This window comes from Schistocerca americana, chromosome 7 (assembly GCF_021461395.2).
Source record: "Schistocerca americana isolate TAMUIC-IGC-003095 chromosome 7, iqSchAmer2.1, whole genome shotgun sequence".
NCBI classification, from domain to species: Eukaryota; Metazoa; Arthropoda; class Insecta; order Orthoptera; family Acrididae; genus Schistocerca; species Schistocerca americana.
In genome coordinates this window covers 617,862,037-617,887,687 of record NC_060125.1, presented here as the reverse complement: position 1 = coordinate 617,887,687, position 25,651 = coordinate 617,862,037, and the positions used below count along the sequence as shown (strand labels likewise).

The 25,651-nt window shown below is 45.7% G+C and overlaps 1 protein-coding gene across 1 annotated transcript in view; it reads left to right on the top strand.

Annotated features, from left to right (window-relative positions):
* The window catches only part of LOC124623149, a 219,346-nt gene that overhangs the window by 73,643 nt on the left and 120,052 nt on the right, over window positions 1-25,651 (top strand). The window contains exon 6 of the mRNA XM_047148940.1: window positions 20,527-20,799. Coding sequence (XP_047004896.1) covers window positions 20,527-20,799 — 273 coding nt within the window. The remainder of the gene's footprint in view (window positions 1-20,526; window positions 20,800-25,651) is intronic.

Sequence of the window (25,651 nt, the reverse complement as noted above, 5' to 3'; positions counted from 1 at the left end):
CACAGCCCATTAAACAGAAAAATCGTGGCCGATGTATGATGTCGAGCACTAATAGACTACAGGACTGTAGAAAGGAGAGCCAGTACCCAATTTTGAAAGTATAGCAAAGGATTCACGACATGGTCGCTACATACACTACTCAAGGCATGACTATTATTTACGAATACACTGACCAATTGGTTAGCAACAAATATTGTTCTGTTCACACACACACACACACACACACACACACACACACACTCTGTACCTCTAAATGAAACAGTTGAGATATTAAGGAAGAAGCTATTGAAAAACAAGACAGTGAAAAGACCTGAAATAACACAGTTGTACTTAATTTATTACTCTCACATAATTTCTCCTAATTCAACAACAAAATTCACAAGAAAGACCTGGGGCTAGGAGTGAGTTGCATCTTAGTGGCCTATTAACAGAGATATTTATCAACAGTGTAGAGAATGAAATGGTATCACTAAAAGTTAATATCACAAACTTAAATTCTGTAAGAGGTATATAGATGACACCTTCATTCTATTTGATGGAACACATAATGAAATAATAAACTCACGGAAATAAATTCAATGTTGTTGTTGTTGTGGTCTTTAGTCCTGAGACTTGTTTGATGCAGCTCTTCATGCTACTCTATCCTCTGCAAGCTGCTTCATCTCCCAGTACGTACTGCAGCCTACATCCTTCTGAAACTGCTTAGTGTTTGGTCTCCCTCTACGATTTTTACCCTCCACGCTGCCCTCCAGAGTTAAATTGGTGATCCCTTGATGCCTCAGAACCGATCCCTTCTTCTAGTCAAGTTGTGCCACAAACTCCTCTTCTCCCCAATTGTATTCAGTACCTCCTCATTAGTTATGTGATCTACCCATCTAATCTTCAGCATTCTTCTGTAGCACCACATTTCGAAAGCTTCTATTCTCTTCTTTTCCAAACTATTTATCGTCCATGTTTCACTTCCATACATGGCTACACTCCATACAAATACTTTCAGAAACGACTTCCTGACACTTAAATCTATACTCGATGTTAACAAATTTTTCTTCTTCAGAAACGCTGTCCTTGCCATTGCCAGTCTACATTTTATATCCTCTCTACTTCGACCATCATCAGTTATTTTGCTCCCGAAATAGCAAAACCCCTTTACTACTTTAAGTGTCTCATTTCCTAACCTAATTCCCTCAGCATCACCCGACTTAATTCGACTACATTCCATTAACCTCGTTTTGCTTTTGTTGATGTTCATCTTATACCCTCCTTTCATGACACTGTCGATTCCGTTCAACTGCTCTTCCAAGTCCTTTGCTGTCTCTGTCATATTATGGTATAATTTCTGATAAATCATCTAGACTACTCAACCACACAGATGTAAAAATCAGCTTCAGCTGCAGCAGTAACTTAAGTAGCAGATTTATTCACAATATCAAACAGTCAGATACTGAACTTGACGTATCTGACACTTGAAAACTAACGCACGGCCAATCCAACAGCTGTTATGTTGGCCAAACAGGCAGAACTTTCAGAACTCGATTTAAAGAACATAGTGACTTTTACAGAGCCAAGAACTGTAAGAAATCGTCAGTAGCAACACAATTCAAAGACATAGGCTATCTTTCAAACTCCAAGACAACCTTGAAATTTTGCACAAAATCTGAAAACGTATAAGAATGTGTATAATGGATAAAATGGAAATAATTTCATTCATTGATCGTCTCGTGATGGGTGGCGCCTTTACATCTCCTGCCACCTGCTGTTGGCCACGGACGTGTGCAGTGGTCGGACGTGGCTTCGCTGGCGAGGTGGACGGGGAAGTTCGCGGTCGGGACACGAACAGCGGCACTCAGTGTGTATGCCTCTGCCCCTGGTTCGTATCGCTAGGGATGCAGCAGAGGCCCCTTCTGCTTGGCCGTCTCTCAGCTCTTGAATTTGGATAGCGTGGGCAGAGACTCCCACCGACTTTCGTCATATTTTGAGCACGCTCAGGGTTGGTTCTGGATCCTTACTTCATTGAAAAGCACAGTCTTTATTTATAAGTTCTTTTAAGAGACTATGAAGGAATGAGTTTGCTTGCTGTAACGACATGATGCTGTAATAATTCATGGTGTACCTTTCAGAGATGCAGTACTGTGCAACAGCTGAGTTTGTTGGTTGTTCTTTACCCGTGTGACGGTTACGCACCGCTCATCTTTACCGTACGGTCCATATAATCTGCCTTACATTTCGCAACAGTGGCAGCGGATGTGCTGGGCTTCTGGTTTCCGGAGTCATAACTCGTCCTTGAGAGTCGTCCAACAAGGCTTTCGTCTTGGGTAGGGGGAGAAATACGCAGTTAACGTTATACTTCCGGAGTGTATTTTCCGATTTTCACTGATGTGTTGCCGACGTGAGAGATAAACGCCATTGTGTAGCCGTCTTTGTCTTTATAGCACGCTGGACCTCGCTGTTACTGTAAGAATTCTTAGAGGAAAGCTGTGTAGGTGCTGCAATTCATCTGGTAAACTGTCTTTGTCGGCAAGTGTATACGGCAGTGTGGCGAGGACGGCCTCTGGTTACGATGGGCTTGGCAGCTGGTGGCATGTGAGAGTAAATCTGTCTACATACGGTGATTTACAGAGGATATAAAATGTAGACTGGCAATGGCAAGCAAAGCGTTTCTGAAGAAGAAAAATTTGTTAACATCGAGTATAGATTTAAGTGTCAGGAGTGTATGGAGTGTAACCATGCATGGAAGTGAAACGTTGACGATAAATAGTTAGGACAAGAAGAGAATAGAAGCTTTCGAAATGTGGTGCTACAGGAGAATGCTGAAGATTAGATGGGTAGATCACATAACTAATGAGGAGGTATTGAATAGAATTGGGGAGCAGTTTGTGGAACAACTTGACTAGAAGAAGGGATCGGTTGGTAGGACATCTTCTGAGGCATCAAGGGATCACAAATTTAGTATTGGACGGCAGCGTGTAGGGTAAAAATCTTAGAGGGAGACCAAGAGATGAATACAATAAACAGATACAGAAGGATGTAGGTTGCAGTAAGTATTGGGAGATGAAGAAGCTTGCACAGGATAGAGTAGCATGGAGAGCTGCATCAAACCAGTCTCAGGACTGAAGACCACAACAACAACGGTGATTTACGGTAAACCCTGGCGAGCTATCGAAGCTTTGCTTGAATAAAACGAATAATTTGTAAATTAGTTATGTTTTATTGTCACCTTCGTGAAACTGATGTTTTAGTGCAGAGAGTTCAGATGTTGCAAAAATTTTACATGCTGTGGTTCGCGCAGTCCAATTACAGCCTCATCACCTACAGTACATGTGTGAAGAAAGTGGAGGACTTGCCGACACCTGCCTCTATGGCTCCTTATCTGTCTCCTAAACATGTTTTCCAGCATTGATAACCGTGATGATTATGTCAGTTCTTAAGAGATTACTTCAGTAATTATATCAAATTTCACCCTACAGTTGCATGAGCAAATAAACTTTAACTAGGTTTCGGCTATAATAAAGTAGCCTTATTCAGAAATGTTACAATATAAAATTAAAATTAAAACATGCCAGATATTGGCCTTGTCAAACTTAATGTCTAGCATGCTATAATTTTAATTTTATATTGTGACATTTCTGAATAAGGCTACATTATTATAGCCGAAACCTACGTAAAGTTTATTTACTTATGCAACTGGAGGCTGAAATTTAATAATATAACAACACTAGGTATTTGTAGCTCACTGGACACTACAATAAGAAATTCGCCAACCACTCTGCGACAACCGAAGGTCTTAGGGTGGAGCCCAGACAGTGCACAAAACTCTGAAAGTTTTGCCACACTCGTCTCATCATTAGCTTAAACAATGGGTAGGTCCCATGCGCTCTGGCCTGGATATAAAATGCACTCCACTAAAACATGGCACACGGTGAGTCGTACAACACAATCAGCACAAGCTGGATGTTCTTCTCGCCGCAGTAAGAAACCGTGAGTTACGGTCGGTGTCCTATGTGGAGACGAGTCAGCGTAACTTCAACAAAATGGTTAAAATGGCTTTGAGCACTATGGGACTTAACATCTGAGGTCGTCTCCTAGAACTTAGAACTACTAAAACCTAACTAACCTAAGGACATCACACACATCCATGCCCGAGGCAGGATTCGAACTTGCGACCCTAGCGTCACTCGGTTCCAGATTGTAGCGCCTAGAACCGCTCGGCCACCCCGGCCGGCGCGTGACTTCAGCGCGTCGGAGTGAGAGGTATGGGATACGCCTTGGCCACATGGCTGACTGCAGTTTGCTGTCCTTCATGTCTTACCACGCTCCCTCGTTCAGGTGCACGGATTTTGTATCAATAGTGAGACGACGGTCTACTGGAGTAAGGTGCACAGAGCCGCACTGACTTCTGCACAGGCCTCCTTGGCTTCTACATCTATTATCTCAACTTCCCTGAGTTGCCACATACCTTGGAAACCAGCAAAATGTTACTTGCTTCGCATACTGTTGGAGAGGAGTAGTTTATCCAGCATAAATTCAGTCATTTTGTTCGGTGGCTACATTGTTTCTAGTATCTGTAGACCAATAAGAGAACCGGAGCGCTTGAGAAATTTCTTGCTCATCATTTCCAACTCATTCACGATAGCATGAAGTTCATCTCTAAAGACTGTAAACTAACCAGTGAGCCGATACCTGAAGACACAGTCAAGGTAGGCTAGTAAGCCCCCGTATCCATCCACTTGTTCTGAGCCGTTTGTATGTAGCGTGAGTCTGCTAAATTGGGACAAACTGTAGGAAACTATTCCTGAGAGCAATACGAGCAAATGAGATTATATGAACATGTGGATGGAACTGAGTTCCAAGGGAGTTACGCCCACTTGAAGGAGGACTTATAAAACACTGGTGCCCAAAATTAAAGCAAGAAACTGAAATTTTGTAAGGTTGATGCTCTCAATCACATATTGAAACAATAATGCACATTCTTCCTCCAGAGTTCCTCGCAAGTCTTGGAGAGCGGCTGGTGGATGCTGACGTGACGCAAGCCATCCCTGTGCATCCGAAACATGCTCTACGGCATTTAAATTGGCAGATCGAGCAGGCTACGCCATAATTGCAGAATCTTCCGTTTCCAAGAAAAAATCGGCCACCCATGCTCTACGGCTCCAAGGTCTCGTCACGATACCCGAGAGTACCTAAACATTGCCGATTCACCCGTGCAATTTCGTGTTCGAGTTGTCAACATAATCCCCTCCCACACTATTAGGGATCCTCCTCGATAGCCGGCCGCTGTGGACGAGCGGTTCTAGGCACTTCAGTCTGGAACCGCGCTGCTGCTACGGTCACAGGTTCGAATCCTGCGTCGGGCATGGATGTGTGTGATGTCCTTAGGCTCAGCTGTTCTAAGTCTAGGGGACAGATGACCTCAGATGTTAAGTCCCATAATACTTAGAGCCATTTGAACCATTTTGAACCTCCTTGATATCGGTCCCTTTCTGCAATGTTTGGATCTCGAAACCTTGTTCCACGTTCACTCCAGAATAAAAAATCGTCGACAATCAATGTACAGAGAAAAGTGGCACTTATTTCTGAAAAGAATACTGGCCCACTCTTCGACCGACCATATGGCATGTTGACGACTGCACTCTAATCGCGCGTTTCTGTGGATAGCCGTTAGAAGTACACATCCAGCAGGTCTCTGGCAATAAAAACCACTCTTCTGAAACCTTCTATACCCGCTTTGCCTCGTTACAACACGTCCAGTGGATTCTGTAATGTCAGACGCCATTTTCCGTTATGCCCTTACAGCCAAATAAAGATTCTCTCTTTCTGATGTCACACAAGGTCAGCCCTGCTCTGGTCTTCGGGGTACAGTTTCGGTCTCTGTAAACAGTCGCCACATCCGAGAAACAACAAAATGATTCACAGTGAGGTACTGAACCACATCAGTTTGGGACTTCCTATAGCCCACCACCCCAGAGAGTCTGGTAGGCATCTCTTCTGTACCATACTGTACTGTTTATGACTGTGTACACAGCGATTGTGGATGTGAGACTACCCTCTAAACATGGCCCTGTTTGGTAGGCCCCAACGTCATCGTCGGCGTGGTTGTTCGTTGACTGGAATGCCTCTGTTCGTGCAGAAAACGGTCGTATGGACACCTGTCGATAGTTTTTGGACACCAGTATGTCTTTGACAGTGACCGTGGTATCAGAATCAGGCATATGGCCTGGCAGCATGGGATAAGCCAGACGACCGTGTGGAACATTTCCCATGACAATTGCCGATACCCTTACCACTCACAATCTGTGCACTCCTTAATATTTGTCCACTTGGCTCGATGAATCCCCGCACAGGCCACCACGGTGTTGGGACTTCCGTCAGCCACCCTTTTCACAAATGAGGCTACCTTCACAAAGGGCAGTACCGACGCACTTGACAGCTCCCACATGTGGACTACAATCACCATGGTATGGTGGCTGCCAATGGTCAGCATTGGTTCACCCTCAATGTCTGTAAGGGTATTATTGGCGACAGCCTTTTGGGACCAGCCACCCTCCCACAATGCCTCCCACTTGGAGCCCATCTGGACTTCCTGCTTGTTAACCCTAATTACGCTGCTAGAAGACGTGTCTTTGGTAGTGCGATGGGTAGTGTTGCTACTACATGGTGGTGCTATATACCACTGCCCTCTTGAGTGAGCAGGTAAAACACTAATACAGCCAGAACATTCCCATATTCCTTGTGTGTTCTGATATGTGGACTCCGTCATTAAAACCTTCACTGTCAAAGATCTCTCATGGAACGAATTTCCAGCCATATGTCAATGTGACCTTTCCTGCTCCGTATCCGGTCAGGAGCCGTTAGATGCAGTTTGTACCCATTCAGACAAATCACCCTGTACTCTTTAGTAAAATTACGATGCTCACCGAAAATATTATTAGGAAAAGTAGACTAAAAACTTATTATTGTTGTTCTGGTCTTCAGTCCTGAGACTGGTTTGATGCAGCTCTCCATGCTACTCTATCCTGTGCAAGCTTTTTCATCTCCCAGTGCCTACTGCAACCTACATCCTTCTGAATCTGCTTAGTGTATTCATCTCTTGGTCTCCCTCTACGATTTTTACCCTCCACGCTGCCCTCCAATACTAAATTGGTGATACCTTGATGCCTCAGAACATGTCCTACCAACCGATCCCTTCTTCTTGTCAAGTTGTGCCAGAATCTCCCCTTCTCCCCAACTCTATTCAATACCTGCTCATTAGTTATGTGATCTACCCATCTAATCTTCAGCATTCTTCTGTAGCACCACATTTCGAAAGCTTCTATTCTCTTCTTGTCCAAACTATTTATCGTCCATGTTTCACTTCCATACATGGTTACACTCCATACGAAACTTTCAGAAATGACTTCCTGACACTTAAATCAATACTGGATGTTAACAAATTTCTCTTCTTCAGAAACGCTTTCCTTGCCATTACCAGCCTACATTTTATATCCTCTCTGCTTCGACCATCATCAGTTATTTTGCTCCCCAAATAGCAAAACTCCTTTACCACTTTAAGTGCCTCATTTCCTAATCTAATTCCCTCAGCATCACCCGACTTAATTCGACTACATTCCATTATCCTTGTTTTGCTTTTGTTGATGTTCATCTTATATCCTCCTTTCAAGACACTTTCAAAACTTACAAGAGGAAATTATGAACTACCCATCATCGACTTCATTCATATTCACAGGATGTGTGGGGCACTGTTAGGACTTCAAGATATGTAAACATCAAGAAACAACTCTCAACCGTTTTAGGGAAAACGCAGTTTAAAAATTTTTGGGTGCTTACATGCTTTGCATTGTCGCAGATATTAAAAAATACCAATTAGGTTTCTTTCAGAGTATACTGATGCAATAGCTCCATACTTAACCATCATATACAACCGTTCGCTCGAAGAAAGTTCCGTACCCAAAGACTGGGAAGTTGCACAGGTCACACCAATAATCAAAAGGGTAGTAGGAGTAATTCACTAAATTGCAGGCCCACATCATTAACGTCGATATGGATCAGTATTTTGGAACATACGAGTATATTGTGTTCGAACATTATGAATTACCTCGATGAAAACGGTCTATTGACATACAGCCACCGCGGATACAGACAACATCGTTCTTCTGAAACACGACTTGCTCTTTACTCGCATGAAGTGGTGAGTGCTCTTGACAAGGGATTTCAAATTGATTCCGTATTTCTGGATTTCCGGAAGGTTTTTGACACTGACCACACAAGCGACTTGTAGTGAAATTGCGTGCTTATGGAATATCATCTCCGTTATGTGACTGGATTCGTGATTTCCTGTCAGAGAGGTAACAGTTCTTAGTAACTGACGGAAAGTCATCCAGTAAAACAGAAGTCTTTCCGGCGTTCCCTAAGGTCCTTTGTTGTTCCTTATCTATATAAACGATTTGGGAGAAAATCTGAGCAGCCGTTTTAGGTTGTTTGCAGATGACGCTGTCGTTTATTGACTACCAAATTCATCAAAAGATCAAAACAAATTGGAAAACGATTTAGAACAGATGTCTGTATGGTGCGAAAATGGGCAATTGACCCTAAATAACGAAAGGTGTGAGGTCATCCACATGAGAGCTAAAAGGAATCCGTTAAACTTCGGTTACACGATAAATAAGTCAAATCTAAAGGCCGTAAATTTAACTAAATACCTAGGAATTACAAATTTTAACAACTTAAGTTGTAAGGCATACATAGAAAATGTTGTGGGGAAGGCTGACCAAAGACTGCATTTTATTGGCAGGACACTTAGAAAATGTAACAGATCTAGTAAGGATACTGCCTACTCGACGCTTTTACGTTCTCTTTTAGAATACTGCTGCTCAGTGTGGGATCCTTACCAGATAGGACTGATGGAGTACATCGAGAAAATTCAAAGAAGGGCAGCCCATTTTGTATAACTGCAGTATTTGGGGTGGACAGCATTAAAACAAAGGCGGAATTTTCTCACGAAATTCCAGTCACCAACTTTCTCCTCCGACGGCGAAAATATTTTTTTGGCGCCGAACTACAAAGGGACAAACGATCACCGTGATAAAATCAGGCAAATCAGAACTCCTACGGAGTTTCCGCGCGCTATAGAGATTGGAATAGAAGGGAATTGTGAGGGTGGTTCGATGCACCCTATTCCAGAGTATCCATGTAGATGTAGATGCAGTGTTCGCAAATGAGTGAGTAACCGGTTACTTTCATAATCGCGCAGTCTCTGCGACTTTCGCTCTAGGTACTTTTCTCTTCGTTTCCACGTAATTATAAGAACAGATTTTTTACGTCTGTACATATTTGGACTCTAACGGTGAAAAATCAGTACTTTCGTTAAGATTTTGGAAGTGGTTTTCCATTCTTTCGCAGGTACGTTCCAACTCAACATGAGCCCGTTTCTTCCCTGTACATACGTGGGAGAAGAATCATTTCTGTAGATTCTCGATACGCAGGGAGTGCAAACGAATCTAGGTTTGTACAGCGAAGCTTGACTGGAAAGAGAGGGTCTGTCAGCCTACGACCTTAAAATAATTCCTCCAAAATGTACTCTGCTGGTGTAGCCCTGCTGCAAGTTTTTTTTTTTTTTTTTTTTTACGCATGGATGAAGAGCTTTATGAAACGATTACAGAACTGCACGTACGTCGTCTATCAGGTAAAGAAGACTGCACCATTATTTGGTTATTTGGTGACATGCTTCGATATGCATGGTACGTCACGAAACTGTGATGATGGCCAAGATCCGTTTATGAACGTAAACCAAGTTATTAGACAACAGACACGTCGAAAACACAGTGCACGTCCAAATATTTGGCGTTCATTACTTGTGCTGAATGTTGCAATAATTATTGTTCCTCATGTTTGTACAATCAATATCATCCTTATTTGCGCAGTGTTCCATAGGTTGCACATTATATTTATAACAAATGTATGTACAATAATTAAAACAAAATGACTTTACCCGTTCAATTAAAAGTTATCGTGCATCAAGTTTTATTTTCAATCCCCTTTCGAAAAAAAAAACTCCATTCTTCAGAATACAGATTACGAAAGATAATACACTGACGGAAAAAAGCTGCGAACACTAGGGAGGAGTTGGGCGACGTAAACGAAAGTTGCTAGGCGCGTTTATAAATCGGAAAAGTGATTACTATTCAAATTTCGCGCCAGTCGCATAACAGTGCAGCTAGTAGCGCCACTACGAGGATACAAATGAGGTTTACTTTAAATACACGCTTTAGCGGCCGTGAGCGTCGGTTGCCTTTGAGATTGGGCGTGGTGAGCTGAAATCAGTTGAGAACGGCTCTAAGGCGACAAAGACGCCATATTAACGCCTCACTGAGCTTTATGAGCTCGTGTAACAGGGCAACGAGAAGCTGGATGGTTCTTCTGCCATACTTGGCTGAAATGGTTCAAATGGCTCTGAGCACTATGCGACTTAACTTCTGAGGTCATCAGTCGCCTAGAACTTAGAACTAATTAAACCTAACTAACCTAAGGAAATCACACACATCCATGCCCGAGGCAGGATTCGAAACTGCGACCGTAGCGGTCGCTCGGCTCCAGACTGTAGCGCCTAGAACCGCACGGCCACTCCGGCCGGCTCTGCGATGCTGCAGAAAGACTTCTCAGGAATGTTTTATATTAAAAAATGAAATTCCTCCAGCTGTACTTAAGATTTTATATTTACTTCGCTACCAGTTTCGACGTTCCGTCAACGCCATCTTCAGACCCACACACTTTGGTGAAATCAGTTGAGTATGGCTCAGTCTAGCAGTCCGCGGTGAGATCAACACGTGCTCCACATGGATGGCGGGCAGAAGCTAGTAGCGAAGTAAATATAAAATATTAAGTACAGCTGGAGGAATTTCATTTTTAATAAAAATTATACCAGCTGTGTCCCACCTTCATCCAGTTTAAATATGGATGTACTAAGATCTCAGGAATGCAGCCACTGTACATGATTGCTGGCAGTGGTGGTCATGAGGATGTACTGTCCGAAGGAGACCGGGCTGCGGATGTCCACGTGGCACTACGCCCATCGTGTCCGGCATATGGCTCTGGCACATCTTGCTGCATGTGCACTGGCCGTGTGACCAGCAGTTGGCTCCATAGTGACACAACGAACTGTTTTTCTTTTTTTCTTTTTGGTCATCAGTCTGCTGACTGGTTTGATGCGGCCCACCACGAATTCCTTTCCTGTGCTAACCTCTTCATCTCCTGATTCCTTACCTTATCAGTCTACCTAATTTTCAACATTCGTCTATAGCACCACATCTCAAATGCTTTGATTCTCTTCTGTTCCGGTTTTCCCGCAGTCCATGTTTCACTACCATACAAAGCTGTACTCCAGACGTACATCCTCAGAAATTTCTTCCTCAAATTAAGGCCGGTATGTGATATTAGTAGACTTCTCTTGGCCAGAAATGCCTTTTTTGCCATAGCGAGTCTGCTTTTGATGTCCTCTTTGCTCCGTCCGTCATTGGTTATTTTACTGCCTAGGTAGCAGAATTCCTTAACTTCATTGACTTCGTGACCATCAATCCTGATGTTAAGTTTCTCGCTGTTCTCATTTCTACTACTTCTCATTACCTTCATCTTTCTCCGATTTACTCTCAAACCATACTATGTACTCATTAGACTGTTCATTCCGTTCAGCAGATCATTTAATTCTTCTTCACTTTCACTCAGGATAGCAATGTCATCAGCGAATCGTATCATTGATATCCTTTCACCTTGTATTTTAATTCCACTACTGAACCTTTCTTTTATTTCCATCATTGCTTCCTCGATGTACAGATTGAAGAGTAGGGGCGAAAGGCTACAGCCTTGTCTTACACCCTTCTTAATACGAGTAATTCGTTCTTGATCGTCCACTCTTATTCCCTCTTGGTTATAGTACATATTGTATATGACCCGTCTCTCCCTATAGCTTACCCCTACTTTTTTCAGAATCTCGAACAGCTTGCACCATTTTATATTGTCGAACGCTTTTTCCAGGTCGACAAATCCTATGAAAGTGTCTTGATTTTTCTTTAGCCTTGCTTCCATTATTAGCCGTAACGTCAGAATTGCCTCTCTCGTCCCTTTACTTTTCCTAAAGCCAGACTGATCGTCACATAGCGCATTCTCAATTTTCTTTTCCATTCTTCTGTATATTATTCTTGTAAGCAGCTTCGATGCATGAGCTGTTAAGCTGATTGTGCGATAATCCTCGCACTTGTCAGCTCTTGCCGTCTTCGGAATTGTGTGGATGATGCTTTTCCGAAGGTCAGATGGTATATCGCCAGACTTATATATTCTACACACCAACGTGAATAGTCGTTTTGTTGCCACTTCCCCCAATGATTTTAGAAATTCTGATGGAATGTTATCTATCCCTTCTGCTTTATTTGACCGTAAGTCCTCCAAAGCTCTTTTAAATTCCGATTCTAATACTGGATCCCCTATCTCTTCTAAATCGACTCCTGTTTCTTCTTCTATCACATCACACAAATCTTCAACCCCATAGAAGCGTTCAATGTATTCTTTCCACCTATCTGCTCCCTCCTCTGCATTTAACAGTGGAATTCCCGTTGCACTCTTAATGTTACCACCGTTGCTTTTAATGTCACCAAAGGTTGTTTTGACTTTCCTGTATGCTGAGTCTGTCCTTCCGACAATCATATCTTTTTCGATGTCTTCACATTTTTCCTGCAGCCATTTCGTCTTAGCTTCCCTGCACTTCATATTTGTTTCGTTCCTCAGCGACTTGTATTTCTGTATTCCTGATTTTCCCGGAACATGTTTGTACTTCCTCCTTCCATCAATCAACTGAAGTATTTCTTCTGTTACCCATGGTTTCTTCGCAGCTACCTTCTTTGTACCTATGTTTTCCTTCCAAACTTCTGTGATGGCCCTTTTTAGAGATGTCCATTCCTATTCAACTGTACTGCCTACTGCGCTATTCCTTATTGCTGTATCTATAGCGTTAGAGAACTTCAAACGTATCTCGTCATTCCTTAGTACTTCTGTATCCTACTTCTTTGCGTATTGATTCTTCCTGACTAATGTCTTGAACTTCAGCCTACTCTTCATCACTACTATATTGTGATCTGTGTCTATATCTGCTCCTGGATACACCTTACAATCCAGTATGTGATTTCGGAATCTCTGTCTGACCATGATGTAATCTAATTGAAATCTTTCCGTATCTCCCGGCCTTTTCCGAGTATACCTCCTCCTCTTGTGATTCTTGAACAGGGTATTCGCTATTACTAGCTGAAACTTGTTACAGAACACAATTAGTCTTTCTCCTCTTTCATTCCTTGTCCCAAGCCCATATTCTCCTGTAACCTTTTCTTCTACTCCTTCCCCTACAACTGCATTCCAGTCGCCCATGACTATTAGATTTTGGTCCCCCTTTACATACTGCATTACCCTTTCAATATCCTCATACACTTTCTCTATCTGTACATCTTCAGCTTGCGACGTCGGCATGTATGCCTGAACTATCGTTGTCGGTGTTGGTCTGCTGTCGATTCTGATTAGAACAACCCAGTCACTGAACTGTTCACAGTAACACACCCTCTGCCCTACCTTCCTATTCATAACGAATCCTACACCTGTTATACCATTTTCTGCTGCTGTTGATATTACCCGATACTCATCTGACCAGAAATCCTTGTCTTTGTTCCACTTCACTTCACTGACCTCTACTATATCTAGATAGAGCCTTTGCATTTCCCTTTTCAGATTTTCTAGTTTCCCTACCACGTTCAAGCTTCTGACATTCCACGCCCCGACTCGTAGAACGTTATCCTTTCGTTGATTATTCAAACTTTTTCTCATGGTAACCTCCCCCTTGGCAGTCCCCTCCCGGAGATCCGAATGGGGGACTATTCCGGAATCTTTTTCCAATGGAGAGATCATCATGACACTTCTTCAAATACAGGCCACATGTCCTGTGGATACACGTTACGTGTCTTTAATGCAGTGGTTTCCATTGTCTTCTACATCCTCATGTCGTTGATCATTACTAATTCTTCCGCCTTTAGGGGCAATTTCCCACCCCTAGGACAAGAGAGTGCCCTGAACCTCTATCCGCTTCTCCGCCCTCTTTGAGAGGGCCGTTGGCAGAATGAGGCTGACTTCCTATGCCGGAAGTCTTCGGCCGCCAATGCTGATTATTTATCAAAATTTAGGCAGTGACGGGGATCGAACCCGGGCCCAAAGACGTTTTGATTATGAATCAAAGACGCTACCCCTAGACCACGGGTACCTGAATTTATTTTATGTACTAGCGATTCATCAAGAACATTAACACATTTAATCACTCTATGTGAGCGTGGAAGCAGTTGCCAGGGAGTAACTGATCAAATCAGAATCAAATTGTTTTTAACAAATGGGAATTTTATTCCTAAAAGCCCTTTTTTTAAGAAAGAGATTTAAAATGATAAGCAGAAAGCACCCTCTAAATATCAAGCTACAATTTACTCAGAGGCAGAAAGAAACAAATTTTTGAGAGTATGAGCTTTCGGACTGAGAACCTCTCCGCTCCCTTTTGACACGGCCGTAGTCACGACCGCTCACAACAACCTCTAAAAGACTACATTGGTGCAAATCCGCTACACACCAGATTACCTTAAAGTAAAAGTCATAACAATTCACACAAGCACAAAAACTATGCACCCAGTAGGAGGGATGGAAATGCTACAAAACACTAAAATTAAAAGATTAACTTGCCACCGAAGGTGAAACTTGATTTTACCTTCTAAGAAAAGTCTTACGGTGGAAGGGTGGAAACTTTATATACTAAAATGACCATTTAAATAAAAGCTCATGAAATCCAGTCTTATATAAAATTATACAGGGTTGGCCAAACGAGTTAACATGCTCTACAGTACACATATATTGCCTCTCAAGATGAAAGGCAAGATAAAACCATATTTCAGGAATTAGGCCGTTAGACTCCGCGCAATAAATTCGTTAACACACCGAATCTGACAAGCATGACAGAGGCAGCTACTAACGTACGGCAGATTGATAGTGCGATTACCGAACAATCCGAACCGCAGGTCGCTCTAACCCACCCCTACTCCACAAAGGGAAAACGGACCACCCAATTCATAAATAATCACCTTTCCGCGGGTGAGCAAACAGCAGAGAATGGTGGGACGACCCCAAAACAAAACGGATGGTGACCTCACCAAGAAAACAAGTAGAATTTAACAAGTAAATGAAACAACATATCAACAATCACTTAACTTCTAATAAACTGCGATTTCTGAAGAAGACCTGGCGCAGCACCCCCAAATCGCTCTCCCGAACCGTCCGCTGCCAGCCGCTTCAACGGACGCAGGAAGGTGCGCAGATCTCACGTGTCATGGCGTCGTAGCTCGCACCGGCCAGCCCGATGTCGTGGGTTGACTCCTGTTGCTCTCGTGTCGGCCGCGAAGCCATTACCTAACCTAACCTCACCTAACCTAACCTCGCTATACGGCGCGGCCCACTGGACTCACGTGGCGACCTCACATGTGCCGACGCTCAAGGCGGACAAGTCATTTTGTTTCTCAGTGCGCAACCGACCAACCGATCGATCCAACCGCCAATGACCATTGCCTGAGCAACTCGAGCGGACTGGCGGCCTAAAGCGCAGACTCAGATGCAGGAACTCAGCCCCGACCGGGCGACCACTCACTGAGTTCTCTTGCTGGCGACTGGAAAGACTCTCATAAATCCGGCTTTAAAGATTGATCCGAACGAAAGACATACTAGCACTCCAGACGACAGACAGACACTAACTGCCCCACAAATCCGGATGAGAGACAGACTAGCAAGCTGGGGACGAGAGACTGACCCAGACCGACTCCAGACTCACCCAGACTGACCCACTGGCGAGCTCACAGCGCCCCTTAAATGCACGTGTACAGGCAACCTTTCCCCTTTCCCACCAGAGGGATACACCAAAGCTGCGATTGCCACAGTGGCGCCACGGAGGGTGACTGCTTCACACTACGCGCTGCGGCGCGCTCTTCAAAACAGTAAATTTTTACCACGGCTCTGTTATCTAGACAAATGCGTTCCCGAAATTTCATTTCTATACATTAATTATTATTTGATGATGCGATATTTTTCTGTCAGTGTAAATGATTGCTTAGATATTGAAATCTAGCACAGTCGTAGTAAATCTATGGTTATAATTATATGGTAACGGAGGAAAAATAAGCCCAGGAGTGAGATTCGATCCTAAGACCACGCGCTTATGAAAATAAGCGGCTACTTACTCGCATACTATCGACTATACTGTACATGGAAATGAAGTCCCATGCTTTTTGGCAGAGCGTACGGGAACGATGCGGGAGGCCCTGACCGCCTTCCTCCAACCGCAGTGAGGATGAATGATGATGATGGAAACGACACAAAAACACCCATTCATCCCGGGGCAAGTGAAAATCTCTGACCCCGCCGGGAATTTAACCCGGGACTCCATGCTCGGGAAACGACAACGCTACCGCGAGACCACGAGCAGGGGGCATATTGTACATAAAGACTCACAAACTTTTCAAACCCAGTTTCGTCGAAAACGGCGGGGAATAATATATTTGTTTATATATATATTGAATTATTAGACGAGCACTACACACCCTGTGAATATGAATCAAATGGTTAAGGGAAGTCTGTATGGTCGACTTAGCGGGCAACGCGTTGCTGCACGATTCGGTCCGTTTCCTGTAATTTCCTTCTAACAGAGACAGACAGAGAAGGAGGGCTGCCATTTTCAGCTGTTTTGATACAAGTCGGGTGGACGCCTCGGTCACTCAGTGTACTGGAACCTGACGCACAGTGATTTATATCTGCGCTCCCAGATGTTTCACCATCCAGTACAGGAGAGAGCACCTTTAAGTACGTAGAGTAAAAACTGTTTCTGATGAAGAGCACTTGGATTTCGAAATTAATCATCTGAAGTACTTGCGGCCAAAGAGCGGCTATGGGGCATGTGATATGTAATCAGCGTTCTCCAACAATAGGGGACGTGAAAATGTTGAAAATTCACATGATGGGTGTTTCTTCCCTTCTGGTTGGTTGGTTGATTCGGGGGAGGGGACCAAACAGCGAGGTCATCGGTCCTGCCTTATTAGGGAGGGGTGGGGAAGAAAGTGGGCGGTGCTCTTTCACAAGAACCATCGCAGCACTTACGTGAAGCGATTTAGGGGAATCACGGAAAACCTAAATCAGGATGGCCAGGCGCAGGTTTGAACCGTCGTCCTCCCGAATGCGAGTCCGCTGTGCTAACCACTGCGCCACGTCGCTCGGTCCTCCCCCTCTCGGAAGACGAGGTGTATGACCTTTTTTCCGACCTCCTAAGAAAATGAACGAGATGCTATGACAGTCTCGGCCTCAGGATCCTTGGGATTTCTGACATTTTTTGTCAATGCGGAAGCAATTACATGGGTCAGTCCGTCTTTAGCGTTTACAACCGCTGTACACAACATCAATGGCAATGGTTTCTGAATACAGTCATGCAAACAGATACAAAATTTTGTTTGACGAAACAAAAATTTTGTCCCAGGCTCCTACATACTGCAATTCTGTAATTAAAGATGGTGCAGAAATAAAAACGTGTGAGAAGAACGTCAACCGCGACAGTGGATATAATTTAAGCGGTGCGGACAGCGAACTCCCGATACGGAGAAGAGGCAGGGATATTCGTTGCAATGTTTACGTTATTACGGGAGTGGCTGTGCCACCAGCGCTGGTGTTCATGCCATCCGCGACGGCACTACGTGATTGTCGGACAATCACCAGCCGTCTATGGGCTATACACTGAAGAGCAAAAGATATTGGTCCACCTGCCTAATACCGCGTAGGGTCCCCGCGCAGCACGACGTGGCATGGACTCCAGTAATGACTGAAGCAGTGCCCGAGGGAATTGACGCCAATAATCCTGCAGGGCTCTCCAAAAATCCGTAAGAGTACGAAGGGGTAGAGGTCTCTTCCAAAGAGCACTTTGCAAAGTATCCCAGATGTGCTCAATAAAGTTCCATCTCTGGGACGTTCGGTGGCTAGCGGAAGTGTTTAAACTCAGAAGAGTGTTTCTGGAGCCACTCTGTAGCAATTCTGGACGTGTGGCGTGGCGCAGTGTCCTGCTGGAATTGCCCAAGTCCTTCGGAATGCGCAGTGGACATGAACGGGTCCAGGTGATCATACAGGATGCTTACGTACGTGTCACCTGTCAGAGTCGTATCTAGACGTATCAGGGGTATCATATCACTCCAACTGCACACGTCCCACACCATTACAGAGCCTCCACCAGCTTGAAAAGTCGTCTCCTGACATCCAGGGTCCATGCATTCATGAGGCTGACTTCATACCCGTACACGTCCAAGCGCTCGATACAATTTGAAATGCCGCGCGGGATTAGCAGAGCGGTCTAGGGCTCTGCAGTCATGGACAGTGCGGCCGGTCCCGGTGGAGCTTCGAGTCCTCCCTCAGGCAAGGGTGTGTGTGTTTGTCCGTAGGGCCTGATGACCTTAGCAGTTAAGTCCCATAAGATTTCACACACATTTGAACATTTTTGAACATTTTGAAATGATACTCATCCGAACAGGCAACATGTTTCCAGTCATCAAAAGTCCAAGGTCGGTTTTGACAGGCCCAGGTAAGCGCAAAGCTTTGTGTCGTGCAGTCAACAAGTGTACACCACGAGTGGACCTTCGGCCCCGAATGCCCATATCGATGATGTTTCGTTGAATGGTTCGCACGCTGACACTTGTTGATGGCCCAGCATTGAAATCTGGGGCAATTTGCGGAAGGCTGAACTTTTGTCACGCTGAACGATTCTCTTCAGTCGTTGTTGGTCCCGATGTTGCAGGATCTTTTTCGAGCCGCAGCAACGTCGGAGATTTGATGTTTCGCCGTATTCCTGATATTTACGGTACACTCGCGAAATGGTCGAACGGGAGCATGCCCTCTTCATCGCTACCTCTGAGATGCTGTGTCGCATCGCTCGTGCGTCGATTATAACGCCACGTTCAAATTCACTTATATCTTGATGACCTGCCGTTGGGCCAGCTGCAACTGATCTAACAACAGTCTAACAGCAGCACCAGACGCTTATTATCTCATATATGCGTTGCCGACAGCAGCGTCGTATTCTGCCTATTTACATATCTCCGTATCTGAATACGCGTGCCTATACCAGTTTCTTCAGTATATATGGCCACCACAGCAGTAGTTTTGGGTCTGTTGTTCGTGTCGTACACATTGGAGGTCATAGACGAGAGCGTGAGGTTTTACAATGAACTGACATGGCAAGACATCGGAGAATGAAACTTCCTGGCAGATTAAAACTGTGTGCCGGACCGAGGCTCGAACTCGGGACCTTTGCCTTTCGCGGGCAAGTGCTCTACCGACTGAGCTACCCAAGCACGACTCACGCCCCGTCCTCACACTCTTACTTCTGCCAGTATCTCGTCTCCTACCTTCCAAACTTTACAGAAGCTCTCCTCCTCGTGCGTACGACACGAACAACAGACCCAAAACTACTGCTGTGGTGGCCAGGAGAGCTTCTGTAAAGTTTGGAAGGTAGGAGACGAGGTACTGGCAGAAGTAAAACTGAGAGGACGAGGCGTGAGTCGTGCTTGGGTAGCTCAGTTGGTAGAGCACTTGCCCGCGAAAGGCGAAGGTCCTGAGTTCGAGTCTCGGTCCGGCACACAGTTTTAATCTGCCAGCAAGTTTCATATCAGCGCACACTCCGCTGCAGAGTGAAAATCTCATTCTGGAAACATCCCCCAGGCTGTGGCTAAGCCATGTCTCCGCAATATCCTTTCTTTCAGGAGTGCTAGTGCTGCAAGGTTCGCAGGAGAGCTTCTGTAAAGTCTGGAAGGTAGGAGACGAGGTACTGGCAGAAGTAAAGCTGTGAGGACGGGGCGTGAGTCGTGCTTGGGTAGCTCAGTCGGTAGAGCACTTGCCCGCGAAAGGCAAAGGTCCCGAGTTCGAGTCTCGGTCCGGCACACAGTTTTAATCTGCCAGCAAGTTTCATATCAGCGCACACTCCGCTGCAGAGTGAAAATCTCATTCTGGAAACATCCCCCAGGCTGTGGCTAAGCCATGTCTCCGCAATATCCTTTCTTTCAGGAGTGCTAGTGCTGCAAGGTTCGCAGGAGAGCTTCTGTAAAGTCTGGAAGGTAGGAGACGAGGTACTGGCAGAAATAAAGCTGTGAGGACGGGGCGTGAGTCGTGCTTGGGTAGCTCAGTCGGTAGAGCACTTGCCCGCGAAAGGCAAAGGTCCCGAGTTCGAGTCTCGGTCCGGCACACAGTTTTAATCTGCCAGCAAGTTTCATATCATCGCACACTCCGCTGCAGAGTGAAAATCTCAGTCACAGAATGTCTTATACTGCAAGAAACAGGCTGACGTGAGAGCGACGCCTAGAGACGGCTCAGACACCTACGCTATTAGTTTTAGGAAGTCTCTTGGATGACGTCACACGGTACGGCTGTGTGTGTGTGTGTGTGTGGTTGCAGAGACGCTGCGGCTGCACCCGCCCATGTCCAACCTGTCGCGCAGCTGCACGGCGCCCTACACCTTCCCCGGCACGACGCGCCTGGGGGACGGCGCGCTGCACCTGCAGCCTGGCGAGGCGCCGCTGCACATCCCCATCTGCGCTCTCCACCGCGACCCCGGCTACTTCCCGCAGCCCGAGCGCTTCGACCCCGAGCGCTTCGGCCCGGACCAGCTGGAGCGCCAGACGCCCTTCTCCTACCTGCCGTTCGGCGCGGGGCAGCGCTCGTGCCTCGGTAAGTCGCGCGCACCGGACAACCCACAGACGACGTCGGCGCAACTGTACGGTCAAGTGATGGTGCAGACTACAGTTAACTACGCTGCCTGCAAAGCTTAAAGACCAAGCTAACTTTCGCATTACCCGCCACTGCCAAGTAACACACACTGACAAGCCAAAACATGAAACTTCCTGGTGGATTAAAACTGTGTACCGGACAAACTCGGGACCTTTGCCTTTTGGGGACAAGTGCTCTACCATCTGAGATACCCAAGCAGGACTCATGACCTGTCACCACATCTGTAATCCCGGTAATACCTCGTCTCCTACCTTCCAAATTTCACAGAAGCTCTCTGGTACACCTTGCAGAATTAGCACTCTTGGAAGAAAGGATATTGTGCAGACGTGGCTTAGCCACTGCGAGGTGGATGTTTCACTCAAGCGAAAACATTATGATCACTGCCTTTCGCGACGTTGTACGCTGCCTGGTGGCGTTGAGAGAACGTGACGCGGTAAGACAGATACACACTACTGGCCACTAAAATTGCTGCAACAAGAAAAAATGCAGATGATAAACGGGTATTCATGAGACAAATATATTATACTAGACCTGACATGTGACTATATTTTCACGCAATTTGGGTGCACAGATCCAGTACCCGGAACAACCACCTCTGGCCGTAATAACGGCGTTGATACGCCTGGCCATTGAGTCAAAGAGAGTTTGGATGGCGTGTACAGTTACAGCTACCCATGCAGCTTCAACACGATACCCTAGTTCATCAAGAGTAATGACTGGCGTATTGTGACGAGAAAGTTGGTCGGCAACCATCGACCTGACGATTTCAATTGTTGACAGATCTGGAGAATGTCCTGACCAGGGCAGCACTCCAACATTTTCTGTATCCAGAAAGGCCCGTACAGGACCTGCAACATGTGGTCGTGCATTATACTGCTGAAATGTACGGTTTTGCAGGGATCGAATGAAGGTTAGAGCCACAGGTCGTAACACATCTGAAATGTAACGTCCACTGTTCAGAGTGCCGTCAATGCGAATAAGACGTGACCGAGACTTGTAACCAATGGCACCCCGTACCATCACGCCGGATGATACGCCAGTATGGCGATGACGAATACACGCTTCCAATGTACGTTCACCGCGATGTCGCCAAACACGGATGCGACCATCATGATGCTGTAAACAGATCCTGGATTCATCCGAAAAAATGATGTTTTGCCATTCGTGCATCCAGGTTCGTCGTTGAGTACACCATCGCAGGCGGTCCTGCCTGTGATGCAGCGTCAAGGGTAATCGCAGCCATGGTCTCCGAGCTGGTAGTCCATGCTTCTGCAAACGTCGTCGAACTGTTCGTGCAGGTGGTTGTTGTTTTGCAAACGTCCCCATCTGTTGACTCATGGATCGAGACGTGGCTGCACGATCGGCTACAGCCATGCGGATAAGATACCTGTCATCTCGACTGCTAGTGATACGAGGCCGTTGGGATCCAGCACGGCGTTCCGTTTTACCCTGCTGAACCCACCAATTCAGGCATTGGATCTCGACCAACGTGAGCAGCAATGTCGCAATACGATAAACCGCAATCGCGATAGGCTACAATCCGACTATTGTCAAAGTCGGAAACGTGGTGGTATGCATTTCTCCTCCTTACACGAGGCATCACAACAACTTTTCACCACGCAGCGCCGGTCAACTGCAGTTGGTGTATGAGAAATCGGTTGGAAACTTTCCTCATGTCAGCACGTTGTAGGTGTCGCCACCTGCGCCAACCTTGTGTTAATGCTCTGAAACGCTAATCATTTGCATATCACAGCATCTTCTTCCTGTCGGTTAAATTTCGCGTCTGTAGCACGTCATCTTCGTGGTGTAGCAATTGTAATGGTCTGCAGTGTATGAGTGGAGCAGAGACGAGTGAGAAATCATTTCAGCGATGATAACAGGCGAAAATGCGGAAATCCGCCGGCTTAAGCGACCTTGGTATTAGCGAAGTTGTTGTGGTCCAGCGTCTGAGAGCGAACTCCTCGGAAACTGCGAAGCTAGTTTTACCATCGTTAGTATCAGAGGAAAGTTATTGAAGAATGCTGTAACCACGAGCAGGCGACAAGAAGTTGGACGACTATACCTCACCACGGAACAAATGGATGAGAGGCTTGCCCACACTCTAAAGAAGCGATATGTGGCAGATCTAGCGACAGAGTACAGTACTCGCGCAGGCACTAGTGTTTTGGTACACACTGTTCAGAGAACGGTGTTGAACGTGGTGTTCCGCAGCAGAGGACATCTACGCTTTCCCGTCTTCACCCATCATCGTTAGTAATGATTACAGTCGGCATGGGGTCATAGAGACTGGACCAGTGATTAATGGAATCCTGTCGCCTGGTCGGATGAATCCTGTTTATTGTTATATCAGGTCGATGGTCGTGTCCAGATACTCTGCCGTCCAGGCGAAACGTTTCTCGAAACATAGAGCACTCTTTGTACGCAGGCTGGTCGGAGCTGTATTATGTTCTGGTGCACATCATCTGGGTTTCCACGGGACCTGCGGTAGTAATAGAAGGCACTATGACAGCTGTGGCCTGCGTGAATATTATTAGGGACCTCCTGTAACCCCTTACGCTTGATATATTTCTTAACAGCGATGGCATCTTCCAAAAGGATAACGGTGCGTGTCACAAGGCCAGTATCGTGCTGTCATGTTTTGAGTAGCATGATAGTGAACTCAGGTTGATGTCTTGGCCGTCAAATTGGGCTTAATCCGATGAAACCCAATTGGGACGCTGTTGGACTCCAGCTCTGTGCCCACGAACCAACCGCCCGCAAGTTACTGGATGTGCATAACCTGTGCGTCGGCGTCTGGGGCCATGAACCTCTGGAGACATGTCGAATCTAAGGCACACAAATACAATGTTGAACTGCGATCCAGAGATGGAGCAGTGCGCTTTAAAGTGGTGGTCGTAATATTTTGGCTTATCAGTGTAGCTCCACGATATTTTGACTGTACATAGAAAGAACTGCTACAATATAGTACCGAAGGTAACTGACAGAAATACGGTATGAGACGAACTGTCGTTACACTTCCATTGAAAGACTAAATTGCATTTGGAGTCACCGAGATTTTTGATGGTTCTCTGGGTATTACAAACGGCGGGACTTGGTTCATATCGGGTGTGTGGTCACCACAGACGGCCTGCATGGTCTGCAACGTGTTCCCATGCGGGCCACAGGTTTGGTAAAGACATCCTGTGGTAGAGCCTTCCATTATTTCAGCAACGCGATTAACAGCTGCTGGGCCGGCCGCGGTGGTCTAGCGGTTCTAGGCGCGCAGTCCGGAATCGCGCGACTGCTACGGTCGCAGTTTCGAATCCTGCCTCGGGCATGGATGTGTGTGATGTCCTTAGGTTAGTTAGGTTTAAGTAGTTCTAAGTTCTAGGGGACTGATGACCACAGATGTTAAGTCCCATAGTGCTCAGAGCCATTTGAACCATTTGAACAGCTGCTGGATAGCCGCTGGTGCAGGCGGACGTGCTGCAGAACTTCTCCCCAACGCTTTTTACACGTTCTAAATGCATTTTAAGTCTGGGAATGGGCAGGCCAGTCCATTCCCCCAAAATACTGTCGTTGCAACAGCTCCTCCATCTGCGCCGGTCGACGTCGTTACGAAATGTCATCCGCAAAAATGAAGTCAGGGTCAAACGCATCCCTGAAAAGACATACATGGGAATGGAGTGAAATGTCACAGCAATGTGGATCTGTGAGTGTATCTTGCTCAAAGATTGGAAGTTCAGTGCGTCCATGCAACATTATTACTCCCCAGAGGACAACACCTCGACAACCAAAACTATCTTATTGGACAATTTTCGCACCATCTCACCATATGAGGCAATTTGCAACATTGTCGAACGTTTTAAAATTTTATTCTTGAAGGGGTCCACAGTCTTAGGTTGTTTTGAGAGTGAAAACACGGTCCAGGTAGGCTGTTCCTTCTCGTCATCTGTCTTGTGATTAGCCGATCGCAGAGATAAGAAAAATAATACAGCCCACTTGTACCATGTTTTCAGTCTCAAAATTGTCCAAAATGATCGTTTTGGTGACTCGGGAGTAGTGGTGTGGGAAGGCATAATGTCGCATTGTACCCTCCAAATCTTTGAACATGGTACACTCAAAAAATGGTTGAAATGGCTCTGAGCACTATGGGACTTAAAATCTGTCATCAGTCCCCTAGAACTAAGGACATCATACACATCCGTGTCCGAGGTAGGATTCGAACCTGCGACCGTAGGCTCGCACGGTTCCAGACTGAAGCGCCTAGAACCGCTCGGCCACAGCGGCCGGCATAGTACACTCACCGGCCAACGCTGTTGTGGTGCTGTGTTCATTTCCCATGTGCGTCTCTTTAGGTGTGCATTCCATATCGACTTTATTTTGAAGAATGACAATGCGACACAACATCAAGCAGCTGTGGGAACGAGAGGATACGCGGCGAATGGACTGCTCTGTGAGATTCGTTGGGGAGATCAATTGCAGCATACCCACATGCTGTGACCACCGCCCAGCGGTTTTCAACCGCGCCGATGGAGAAATGAAGCACCGTACCGCAAGAACTCTTACCAACCTTGTGGTCGTCATGGCAGGAAGTTGCAGAGCATGTACGCTGTACATGGTCATCACAGATCATATTAAGTTTCACGTTTCGGCTTTTGTAATGTCCAGGGGACTACCACAAATCGCGGTGGCTTTAGTACCAATATGTTCTTTCCATGTATCATCGAAATTTGATCGAGCTATGTTTCTTGGCAGTGATACGTCGTGCGAAGTTTCTTTCGTCTTTTAGTTCTTTTGTCATCTGTAGCCC